The sequence below is a fragment of the Ranitomeya variabilis genome, chromosome 1 (assembly GCF_051348905.1).
Source record: "Ranitomeya variabilis isolate aRanVar5 chromosome 1, aRanVar5.hap1, whole genome shotgun sequence".
NCBI lineage: Eukaryota > Metazoa > Chordata > Amphibia > Anura > Dendrobatidae > Ranitomeya > Ranitomeya variabilis.
In genome coordinates, this window is record NC_135232.1 from 920,535,355 (window position 1) to 920,548,879 (window position 13,525).

General features: G+C 42.9%; 1 protein-coding gene across 1 annotated transcript in view; it reads left to right on the top strand.

The window, feature by feature from the left end:
* Positions 1-7,104: 7,104 nt before the first annotated feature.
* FAT4 (FAT atypical cadherin 4) overlaps positions 7,105-13,525 on the top strand; it is a 340,488-nt gene continuing 334,067 nt past the window's right edge. Inside the window, exon 1 of the mRNA XM_077279100.1 lies at positions 7,105-12,875. Coding sequence (XP_077135215.1) covers positions 7,728-12,875 — 5,148 coding nt within the window. The 5' untranslated portion in view covers positions 7,105-7,727. The remainder of the gene's footprint in view (positions 12,876-13,525) is intronic.

The window sequence follows — 13,525 nt, forward strand, 5'->3', positions numbered from 1 at the left end:
ATTGCTTCTAGTCTTTCCTTGTGCAAATGAGAATAAAGATGATCCTTCTACAATGTGACAGGCCTTGAGATATTTGTGGACAGCTATTAAGTCTCCTCTCAGTCTTCTTTTTTGCAAGCTAAATATTCACAAATCCTGTTCCTCATAGGACATGGTTTGCCGACCGGTCACCATTCTGGTCGCTCTTCTCTGAACTTGCTCCAGTTTGTTGACGTCTTTTTAAAAATGTGGTGCTCAGAACTGGACACAATATTCCAGATGAGGTCTGACCAAAGAGGAGTAGAGGGCAATAATGACTTCACGTGATCTAGACTGTATACTTCTGTTAATACATCTGAGAATTGCATTTGCCTTATTTGCTGCTGCATCACACTGTTGATTGATGTTCGGCTTTTGATCTATTAGTATACCCAAGTCTTTTTCACATGTGCTGTTGCTTAGCCCTATTCAACCCATTCTGTATATGCTTTTTTCATTTTTATTGCCCAGATGTAGTACTTTGCATTTTTCCCTGTTAACCCCTTTACCCTGAAGGGTGGTTTGCACGTTAATGACCAGGCCAATTTTTACAATTCTGACCACTGTCCCTTTATGAGGTTATAACTCTGGAACACTTCTACGGATCCCAGTGATTCTGAAACGGTTTTCTCGTGACATATTGTACTTCATGATAGTGGTAAAATTTCTTTGATATTACCTGCATTTATTTGTGGAAAAAACGGAAATTTGGCAGAAATTTTGAAAATTTTTCAATTTTCCAACTTTGAATTTTTATGCAATTAAATCACAGAGATATGTCACACAAAATACTTAATAAGTAACATTTTCCACATGTCTACTTTACATCAGCACAATTTTGGAACCAACATTTTTTTTTGTTAGGGAGTTATAAGGGTTAAAAGTTGACCAGCAATTTCTCATTTTTACAACACCATTTTTTTTAGGGACCACATCTCATTTGAAGTCATTTTGAGGGGTCTATATGATAGAAAATAACCAAGTGTGACACCATTCTAAAAAACTGCACCCCTCAAGGTGCTCAAACCACATTCAAGAAGATTATTAACCCTTCAGGTGATTCACAGGAATTTTTGGAATGTTTAAATAAAAATGAACATTTAACTTTTTTTCACAAAAAATTTACTTCACCTCCAATTTTTTTTATTTTACCAAGGGTAACAGGAGAAAATGGACCCCAAAAGTTGTTGTACAATTTGTCCTGAGTACGCCGATACCTCATATGTGGGGGTAAACCACTGTTTGGGCGCATGGCAGAGCTCGGAAGTGAAAGAGCGCATTGACTTTTCAATGCAAAATTGACTGGTATTGAGATGGGACGCCATGTTGCGTTTGGAGAGCCCCTGATGTGCCTAAACATTGAAACCCCCAAGTGACACCATTTTGGAAAGTAGACCCCCTAAAGAACTTATCTAGATGTGTGGTGAGCACTTTGACCCATTAAGTGATTCACAGAAGTTTATAATGCAGAGCTGTAAAAATAAAAAATCATATTTTTTCCCAAAAATGATCTTTTTGCCCCCAATTTTTTTATTTCCCCAAGGGTAAGAGAAGAAAATGGATGCCAAAAGTTGTTGTACAATTTGTCCTGAGTACGCTGATACCCCATATGTGGAGGTAAACCATCGTTTGGGTGCATGGGAGAGCTCGGAAGGGAAGGAGTGCCGTTTGACTTTTCAATACAAAATTGACAGGAATTGAGATGGGACGCCATGTTGCGTTTGGAGAGCCACTGATGTGCCTAAACATTGAAAACCCCCACAAGTGACACCATTTTGGAAAGTAGACCCCCTAAGGAACTCATCTAGGTGTGTTGTGAGAGCTTTGAACCCCCAAGTGTTTCACTACAGTTTATAACGCAGAGCCGTGAAAATAAAAATTCTTTTTTTTTCCACAAAAATTATTTTAAGCCCCCAGTTTTGTATTTTTCCAAGGGTAACAGTTGAAATTGGACCCCAAAAGTTGTTGTCCAATTTGTCCTGAGTACGCTGATACCGGATATGTGGGGGGGAACCACCATTTGAGCGCATGGCAGAGCTCGGAAGGGAAGGAGCGTCATTTGGAATGCAGATTTAGATGGATTGGTCTGCAGGCGTCACATTGCGTTTGCAGAGCCCCTAATGTACCTAAACAGTAGAAACCCCCCACAAGTGACCCCATATTGGAAACTAGACCCCCCAAGGAACTTATCTAGATGTGTTGTGAGAAATTTGAACCCTCAAGTGTTTCACTACAGTTTATAACGCAGAGCCGTGAATATAAAAAATCTTTTTTTTCCACAAAAATTATTTTTTAGCCCCCAGTTTTGTATTTTCCCAAGGGTAAAAGGAGAAATTGGACCCCAAAAGTTGTTGTCCAATGTGTCCTGAGTACGATGATATGTTGGGGTAAACCCCTGTTTGGGCACACAAGAGAGCTCGGAAGGGAAGGAGCACTGTTTTTTTTTTTCAACGCAGAATTGGCTGGAATTGAGATCGGACGCCATTTTGCGTTTGGAGAGCCCCTGATGTGCCTAAACAGTGGAAACCCCCCAATTATAACTGAAACCCTAATCCAAACACATCCCTAACCCTAATCCCAATGGTAACCCTAACCACACCCCTAACCCTGACACACCCCTAACCCTAATCCCAACCCTATTCCCAACCGTAAATGTAATCCAAACCCTAACTTTAGCCCCAACCCTAACCCTAACTTTAGCCCCAACCCTTACTGTAGCCTTAACCCTAGCTCCAACCCTAACCCTAGCCCTATCCCTAGCCCTAACCCCAGCCCTAACCCTAGCCCTAACCCTAGCCCTAACCCTAACCCTAGCCCTAACGCTAGCCCTAACCCTAGCCCTAACCCTAACCCTAGCCCTAGCCCTAACCCTAGCCCTAACCCTAGTCCTAACCCTAGCCTTAAACCCTAGCCCTAACCCTAACCCTAATGGGAAAATGGAAATAAATACATTTTTTTAATTTTTTAAATTTTCCCTAACTAAGGGGGTGATGAAAGGGGGTTTGATTTACTTTTATAGCGGGTTTTTTAGCGGATTTTTATGATTAGCAGCTGTCACACACTGAAAGAGGCTTTTTATTGCTAAAAATATTTTTTGCATTACCACATTTTGAGAGCTATAATTTTTCCATATTTTGGTCCACAGTGTCATGTGAGGTCTTGTTTTTTGCGGGACGAGTTGCCGTTTTTATTGGTAACATTTTCGGGCACGTGACATTTTTTGATCGCTTTTTTTTCCGATTTTTGTGGGGCAGAATGACTAAAAACCAGCTATTCATGAATTTCTTTTGGGGGAGGCGTTTATACCGTTCCGCGTTTGGTAAAATGGATAAAGCAGTTTTATTCTTCGGGTCAGTATGATTACAGCAATACCTCATTTATATCATTTTTTTATGTTTTGCCGCTTTTATACGATAAAAACTATTTTATAGAAAAAATAATTATTTTTGCATCGCTTGATTCTGAGGACTATAACTTTTTTATTTTTTCATTGATGACACTGTATCATGGCTCGTTTTTTGTGGGACAAGATGACGTTTTCAGCGGTACCATGGTTATTTATATCCGTCTTTTTGATCGCGTGTTATTCCACTTTTTGCTTGGCGGTATGATATTAAAGCGTTGTTTTTTGCCTCGTTTTTTTTCTTTTTACGGTGTTCACTGAAGGGGTTAACTAGTGGGACAGTTTTATAGGTCGGATCATTACGGATGCGGCGATACTAAATATGTGTACTTTTATTGTTTTTTTTTTTTTTAGATAAAGAAATGTATTTATAGGAACAATATTTATTTATTTTTTTGGAATTTTTTTTTTTTTTACACGTGAATATTTTTTTTTTTACACTATAACATTGCCCCAGGGGGGGCATCATGTTATAACGTAAGATCGCTGATCTGACACTTTGCTGTGCACTGTGTCAGATCAGCGATCTGATGTGCACAGCTCCAGGCTTACAGGCGCTGTGGAGCCACCTCCCTGCAGGACCCGGATGCCTTGGCCCTTTTGGATCCAGGCCTGCTGCAGGGAGGAGGAGGTAAGAGACCCTCAGAGCAACGCGATCACATCGCGTTGCTCCGGGGGTCTCAGGGAAGCCCGCAGAGAGCCCCCTCCCTGCGCGATGCTTCCCTATACCACCGGAACACTGCGATCATGTTTGATCACAGTGTGCCGGGGGTTAATGTGCCGGGGGCGGTCCTTGACCACTCCTGGCACATAGTGCCGGATGTCAGCTGCGATAGTCAACTGACACCCAGCCGCGATCGGCCGCGCTCCCCGTGAGCGTGGCCGATCGCATATGACGTACTATCCCGTCGGTGGTCATACGGGCCCACCCCACCTCGATGGGATAGTACGTCTAATGTCAGAAAAGGGTTAAAAAACATTCTGTTAGTTGCTGCCCACTGCTCCAGTTTATTTATATTGTTTTGAATCCTCTCTCTCTCTTCTCTAGTATTAGCTATCCCTCCTAGCTTTGTGACATCAGCAAATTTAATCATTTTACTCTCAATTCCTTTATCTAAATCATTGATAAAGATGTTGAACAATACAGGGCCCAGGACAGAACCCTGTGGTACTCCACTTGAGACATTCTTCCAACTGGATGTGCAGCCATTTATGACCACTCTTTGGGTCCGATCACTAAGCCAGTTGCCTTGTCCATTCCATACTTAGTCATTTTTTCAATAAGGTTGGTGTGAGATACTTTGTCAAATGCTTTGCAGAAGTCAAGATATACAATATCTACAGCATTTCCCTGCTCCGCTCAGTCAGTGATTCTGTCATAGAAGGAAATTAAGTTTGTTTGACATGACTTATTAGTTACAAACCCATGCTGACTCTGATTATTATACACTTCATTCTTATCCAGGTACTTACATACATGTTGTTTAATAATTTGTTCAACTATCTTTCCTGGTATAGAAGTCAGACTCATCAGTCTATAGTTCCATGGGTCCACCTTCTTCCCCTTTTTGAAGATAAGAACAATATTTACTCTTCTCCAGTCTTCTGGGACTTCTCCTGTTCTCCAAGAATTTTCAAAGATTATGGAGAGTGGTTCAAAAATGTATTCTGCTATCTCCTTCAGTACTCTGGGGTGTCTCTAATGATCTACTAACAGCTAAATCTAATGGTCACTGCTCCCTGCTAATTCTCTTGGATCTCTCTGCAGCATTCGACACTGTAGATCATCGGCTCCTCCTCACTATGCTCCGCTCCATAAGTCTGAAGGACACTGTTCTCTCCTGGTTCTCCTTCTATCTCTCTGACTGCTCCTTCACTGTATCTTTTGCTGGCACCTCCTTCTCTCATCTTCCCTTTACTGTTGGAGTTCCTCAAGGATTGGTTCTAGGCCCCCTCCTCTTCTCTTTGTATACTGCCCCTATTGGTCAAACAATCAGTAGATTTGGTTTCCAGTACCATCTCTATGCTGATGACACCCAATTATACACCTCTACTCCTGATATCTCGCCTGCCTTTTTAGAAAAAACTAGTGATTGTCTTACCACTGGCTCTAGCATCATGTCCTCCCTCTATCTGAAACTGAATCTACTAATCGGCCTCCCTCTTACCAAACTCTCCCCTCTCCAATCTGTCTTGAATGCCGCAGCCAGGATCATATTCCTCACCAATCGTTACACCAATGACTCTACCTTGTGCCAGTCATTACACTGTTTACCTATTCTATCCAGAATTCAATATAAACGTATTACCCTCATCCACAAAGCACTCCATGCTCAGCACCACCCTACATCTCCTCCCTTATCTCAGACGACCACCCTACCCGTGCCCTCCGTTCTACTAATGACCTGAGGTTAACATCCTCAATAATCAGAACCTCCAATTCCCATCTCCAAGACTTTTCACATGCTGCTCCAATTCTTTGGAATGCACTACCCAGGTTAATACGATTAATCCCCAATCCCCACAGTTTTAAGCGTGCCCTAAAAATGCATTTGTTCAGATTGGCCTACCGCCTCAATGCATTAACCTAACTATCCCTGTGTTGCCCATTCAAAATTTTGACCATAACCAGGTTCCTCGCATCATGTTCTCATACGCTTTATGCAGTTAATAGCCCTCTGTGTCTGTACTGCTACATATTTAGGCCAATAACCGGTACATGCAGCTTTACATGAAGACCTGATTCTTGCACTATGGCTGCTCCGAACAACAAAAGCAATTGTTACCATCCACCTCTCGTGTCTCCCCTATTTCCTCATTGATTGTAAGCTTGCGAGCAGGGACCTCATTCTTCTTGGTATCTGTTGTGATCTATGTTCTTATTATTATGCTGTAATATCTATTGTCTGTACAAGTCCCCTCTAAAATGTAAAGTGCTGCGAAATATGTTGGCGCTATAGAAATAAAATTATTATTATTATTATTATTAATATTATTATTAATAAGATGGTATCAATAAAAACATCAGATCAAGACACAACAAATAAGGCATCCCCCGGCCCCAGATCCCGAAAAATGGAGACACTAGGAGTCTCGGAATATGGTGACAAATGCAAAAGAAATTTCATACAAATGTGAGAATTTTTTTTCACCACTTAAATAAAAGAAAAAACCTGTACATCTTTGGTATCTGCATACGTGTACTGACCTGGGGAATCATATTGCCAGGTCAGTTTTACAATATAGTGAACATGCTAAATAGTTTCCAGTCTTGCTTTCTTTTCTGGCACAGTTTCCATTTTAGGTTTGTTCTGACTGAAGAAATAAATTGAGTGTTAGTTTACTTATTTATTGTAGTTTCAAAATAATCTCATTGCTAAATTCCAACGGAAGTGGAGACGGGTCAGTCCTTTGTGTAGTATAGGGCACTTTCATATCGCAGTTCTCTATAATTGCCACTAGATGTCCTCGGTATTCGGATTGTTTGTCGCATTACTGCGGTGCAGTTCCACACTCTGGTCAGTAGATGCCACTGTTCCTCCACTTTTGCACACAATGGCACTGCATAGCGGAGGTGCACGGGCAGGAGACTGAGTGGGATGCTTCGTTACAGAATCGCGGTTTATTTACAAGGTGACTTCTGAAATTTCATTGGGGGGTGCAGTGAGAAGAGAGAAGGGGGCAGCAGCAGCTCTTCACATGCTGCCCAATGGTGGGCTCCGGAGGAGGGTCTGGAAGTGACAAGCGTGTGGCTGGGCGGAGTGAGGGGAGGGCAGTCTGGAGCCTGGGCTGAAGGGAACGAGGATCAATGAGAGAAGAAAGTTTTTTTGTTCCAGGAGACAGTTGTGCTGCACGGAGCCCCCCGTCCTGTGCCATGCAATAAGCCCCCCACATGTACTGAGGATGCCCAGGAGAGCTGGCATCTTCTCCAGGCTGCAGAGGACTGCAGGGGCTTCTGTGCGGACAGTACCAGCAGCCTCTGCCCAGGGGACCCTATGAAGGTTGTGGGGCAGAGTGTGGGCATCTGTCCTCTGCTGATGTGGATGGATCTGGATGGACCAAGCTGCTCCTCAGTGCCTGACTCTACATTTGGATGCTTATCAACTGCAAGAAGTTCTTAATGAGTCTTTAAGATGTTCCCTGTGGGATGTGTGACTGTCCTGAGCTCCTGGATGGACTACTGAACTCATCATCTCATGCCTGTGCACATCCAGAGCTGTCCAGGAGAAAGTGCTAACACCCTGTGCAGTGCTCTCACAGTAAGTGGATGCTTTTCGCCCCTTTCTGATATTCTGCATGGACTTGCATGTGCATCATGAGCCCCCTGTGTGCCAGGACTGTGGACCCCCAAGATCTGGCACCCATGCGTTTCTTACTGGCTTTTTTGATACTATCTGTGCCTGGAGCATTCAGCAGCTCCCAACCTCGGCAGATCTTTCAAGTTTTGGAGGAGCAGCCACCAGGGACTTATGTCGGCACCATCAGCACTAAACCAGGCTTTACCTACAGACTTAGTGAATCCCATGCACTGTTTAGCATTAACTCCTCGTCTGGCTCCATATACAGCACCTCCACCATAGACAGGGAGAGTCTTGCCAGTGATGTTATCAATTTGGTGGTCCTGTCTAGTCAACCGACGTATCCAACCGAAGTTCGGATTACTGTGCTGGATATCAATGACAATTCACCTGTGTTTCCCGATCCATCCATTATGGTGTCTTTTAAAGAGGACACCCAAGGAGGAAGGCAGGTTATACTGGACACTGCAATGGATTCTGATGCAGGTACCAATGGTGTGGATCACCGCTCTTACCGGATTGTGTCCGGCAATCAGGATGGGCGCTTCAAATTGGGAATTACAGTTAACCCAAGTGGTGATGGTGCATTTCTCCATTTAATGTCACAAGGTCCGTTAGACAGAGAGGCTGTTTCGTGTTATTATCTCGTGGTAGAAGTGGAAGATAAAGGTACACCCAAAAAAGTAGGCCACTTACAAGTGAATGTGACAGTTCATGACATCAATGACAACCCACCCATGTTTAGCAGCTCACAGTACCGAGCTAGAGTTGAGGAAGATGCCCCTGTGGGTTCAAGTGTTCTTAAAGTAGAGGCCAGTGACAGGGATGAAGGGGACAATGCTGCAATCATATACCAACTGGCAGAGGGAACCCCTTTTCAAATTGACCCAGAAAGTGGACTGGTTACCATTAGGGAGCCATTGGACTATGAAAGTCAACAACAATATACTCTAAGCATTGAGGCCAAAGACCTTGGCACCCCACCACTAACTGGTCGTGCAGAAGCTATTGTTTCCTTGATTGATGTTAATGATAATGATCCTGTTGTAAAGTTCCGCTATTTTCCTGCCAACTCTCGTTATGCATCAGTGGATGAGAATGCCCAGGTTGGCACAGTGGTGGCTCTACTTACCGTCACAGACTCAGACTCACCTGCTGCAAATGGAAACGTCACAGTGGCTATATTAGGAGGAAATGAGCAGCGCCACTTTGAGGTACAGACTCTAAAGGTGCCCAACCTAAGCCTTATCAAAGTGGCTAGTGCACTGGATAGAGAGCGCATCCCTTCCTACAATTTGACTGTTAGTGTGTCAGATCAGGGTCATCCCAGGCCAAGATCATCTGTGGCTAGCCTTGTCATCTATGTGAATGATATCAACGATCATCCTCCAGTTTTCCAAGAGCCACAAAGTAAAGTTGAAATCAATGAGGACTTACCACCTGGATCTTACATTTGTGGAGTATCAGCTACAGATGGGGATACTGGTCTTAATGCCAACTTACGATATTCAATTGTATCTGGAAATAAGCTTGGATGGTTCTCTATTAGTGAGAACAGTGGACTGGTGACCAGTATATCTGCTTTAGACCGTGAAACAGCTTCACAGTTGCTTCTTAATATCAGTGCACGAGATCAAGGCCCTCAACCGAAAACAAGTTATGCTACCCTACTTGTCAATCTCTTGGATGTAAATGATCAAAGGCCCACGTTTACTAGCCTTCAAGGGGATAACAAGCAGTGGGTCTCCATACCAGAGAATTCCCTTATAGGTACTGAGCTGATCACGCTAAAGGCCACGGATGGTGATCTAGGGAGCAATGGCACTATCCGTTTCTACCTTGACTCTGATAACCCAAGCGCATGTCAAGCATTTTTTCGTTTGGACCCTTTGTCTGGACTACTCAGTACACGAGCAGAACTGGACAGAGAGCATCAAGAAAATTGCACTTTGGCTGTGCTGGCTACCGATCTTGGAACTCCAGCCCTTTCTTCCTCCGCTAAAATTACTGTCACTCTATTGGATATAAATGACAATAGTCCTGTTTTTTATCCTGTGCAATACTTTGCCAACATTCAAGAGAATGAACCACCCGCAAGTTTTGTTGTTTTTGTGACAGCAGCTGATTCAGACATGGGTGCAAATGGTACAGTTAAATATTCCATCAAAGCAGGGGACACTTCCAAATTCCAGATAAATGCTGATACGGGAGCCATTACTACAAAAGCTGCATTAGACAGGGAAGAAAAAATGGCTTACCAGCTAAAAATTGTTGCCACTGATGGAGGAGGCCTACAATCCCATAACCATGCCATTGTTACTATCACTGTGTTAGACACCCAGGACAACCCACCAGCCTTTTCACAAGACACTTATACTTTCGTTATGTTTGAAAATGTGCCTTCAGGATATAATATTGGGACTGTCACAGCAACCACTATGGATCTTAACACTAATATCACTTACCTTATAACTACGGGGGACCAAAAAGGCATATTTACTATTGATAAAAACAGTGGCCTCATCATGACAGCTGGGGTGGTTGATAGAGAAGAACAGGGCTCTTATCATCTTAAGGTTGTGGCTACTGGTGGGGCAGTAACTGGTGAAGCAATAGTTAATATAACAGTGAAAGACTTGAATGACAATGCTCCCCATTTTCTGCATGCAGTGGAAAGTGTAAATGTGGTAGAAAATTGGAAAGCCGGTCATATTATCTTTCATGCTAAGGCCGTTGATCCAGATGAAGGTGTAAATGGCAGGATTGCTTACAGCTTAAAACAGAACCCGCTAGGCTTGTTCCAAGTGGATGAAGCTGGTGGAGCTGTGAGCATCACTGGAGTCTTAGATGTCACTGCTGGGTCATACCAAGTAGAGATTTTGGCCTCAGACATGGGTGTTCCTTTGCTCACAGCTAGCTTCATATTAACTGTCTCCGTACACGATGTCAATGATAACCCTCCAGTGTTTGACCAGATTTCATATGAAGTTACTTTGTTAGAGTCTGAACCAGTTAATTCAAGATTTTTTAAAGTACATGCCTCTGATAAAGATTCTGGGACAAATGGAGAGATTACATATCATATTGCAGCTGGGAATGTGGGGGATGCATTTGGTATATTTCCTGATGGACAGTTGTATGTAAAGAGTGAGCTTGACAGAGAAGTTAAAGATATATACCTTTTGCTTATTACTGCTTCCGACAGAGCCGTAGAGCCGCTGAGAGCTACAGTGAATGTCACCATCATCCTTGAGGATGTCAATGATAATAGGCCATTATTTAACAGCACAAACTATGTCTTCTACTTTGAGGAAGAACAGACAGGTGGGTCATTTGTAGGTAAAGTCTATGCTGTAGATAGAGACTTTGGTTCTAATGGGGACATCATGTATGCTTTCGAAACTATACAACCTGACTTTCAACTGAACACAATTACTGGGGACATAACCAGCACCTATCAGTTTGACCGTGAGACTCTTATGAGGCAAAGGGGAGCAGCCACATTTACTCTTAAAGTGGTCTCAACTGATTTAGGTTTACCAAAACCACTGAAGGACCAAGCTACAGTCCAGGTTTACATAAAAGATATCAATGATAATGCTCCTAAGTTCTCTAAAGATCTCTATCAAGCTAGTATATCCGAATCTGCAGCAAACATGACCCCCGTATTACGAGTCTCTTCTTCTGATGTCGATGAGGGAAATAATGGATTGATAAACTATTCTATTATTAAAGGCAATGAGGAAAATCACTTTTCAGTTGACAGTAGCACAGGACAGGTGTCACTGATAGGAAAGTTAGACCACGAAGCCACAGCTGCCTATTCTCTTATGATACAAGGTGTGGATTCTGGGAAGATTCCACTAACCTCCACATGCACTTTAAGTATTGATGTACTTGATGAAAATGATAACACTCCTTCATTTCCCAGGTTGGCTCTATTTGTAGATGTTTTAGAAAATATGAGAGTTGGGGAACTGGTGTCTTCAGTTGCAGCAACAGATTCAGACACTGGGGACAATGCTGACATTCACTATAGTATTACAGGGACTAATAACCATGGGACTTTTAGTATTAGCCCCAACACTGGAAGCATCTTCCTGGCTAAGAAGCTGGATTTTGAAACCCAGTCATTATACAAATTGAACATTACAGCGAAAGATAATGGTAGGCCTCCCCGCTCATCCACCATGTCAGTTGTCATACAAGTCAGAGATTTCAATGACAACTCACCCAGCTTCCCAGACGGAGACATTTTCAAGTCGGTGACAGAGAACGTCCCTATTGGTACATCCATTTTGACTGTGACTGCCTCAGATCCCGATGCAGACATTAATGGACAACTGAACTATGCTATCATCCATCAAAAACCAAGGGGCAGTCACTTTGTAATTGATGAGTTGCGGGGAATCATTTTCACTAATGCAGAAATTGACCGAGAGTTCTCCAATCTTTTTGAACTCACTGTTAGAGCCAGTGACCAGGCCGTGCCTGTAGAATCCCGAAAATATGCCCTGAAAAATGTAACTATATTAGTAAATGATCTTAATGACAATGTTCCTACATTTGTGTCACAGAATGCCTTTGCTGCCGATCCTACTCTGGTTATTGGCTCTGTCTTGACAACAGTAACGGCTTTTGACCCAGATGAGGGCCCTAATGGGGAGATAGAATATGAAATTGTTAATGGAGACACTGAAACTTTCATTGTGGATCGTTACAGTGGGGACTTGAGGGTGGCCTCTGCAATGGTGCCATCACATCTCATTTACAACCTTATTGTGGCTGCCACTGACTTAGGCCTTGAAAGAAAGAGAACTACAACCGAGTTGACCATTATTCTTCAAGGGACTGATGGACCAGTCTTTTCCCAGCCAAAATATATAACAATTTTAAAAGAAGGGGAGCCTGTTGGTACAAATGTTATATCTCTTGATGCATCCAGTGCTCGGGGCTCAGAGACTTTAGTGGAATACTTCATTGTTTCGGTAAAATGTGAAGGCAAGACTGTTGGACGTGTATTCACCATTGGGCGCAATACAGGTGTCATCCAGACTGCAGCCGTTTTGGACAGGGAGCGAGGAGCAAAGCTATACATGCTGGACATCTTTGCTATTGAGAAAGTAAGCAGTTTTCCCAAGACTCAAAAAGCCGAGGTAAGATTTTCTGTTTCACCTTTCTGTATTGTACATGAGTATTGTGCAACTTTATGCTTCTTGCGTGTTTTAGAAACCCTTGTCTATACTGCTCAGGAAGCATTGGGTTTATGGACTGTTAGTGCTTACCCCAGACGTGCCCAAGAGTGCGATAGGAGCTTGGATTTTATGATGTAACTTTTAGATTAAGGAAAGATTGATGGATGCTGGACAGCTCAGGGAATGACGACTTCTGCTGAACCTTGTGCTGTTCCTTTGTATATAATAGTTTAGTTCACCTTGTCTTTATTACAGATGAATATTATAGTGTATAACCTGATATGTAGCATGTAACCATCCTAAGAATGAATTGTAATTGTCTACATGATTTCCGGGCTGTTGTGTGTTTGTAGTAAAGTTTGGTATCTAAGAGTTCCACCATTATGGTGTCTGTATTGGTCGGTACCAGGAATCCTGACTGTCAGATATGCCCATTTACGCCATACTAGTGACAAATGTATCACACAGTAACCAGGCATATTGGCCTTTCAGGAGCACAAGGAAGTTGGGTGACTACTGCTGTGGGAGCTGGTACTTAGGCACTCACCTCTTTGCAGAAACAGATATAACCAAGAAATGGCTGCATGGAAGAGTTATCAGACGAGGACAAG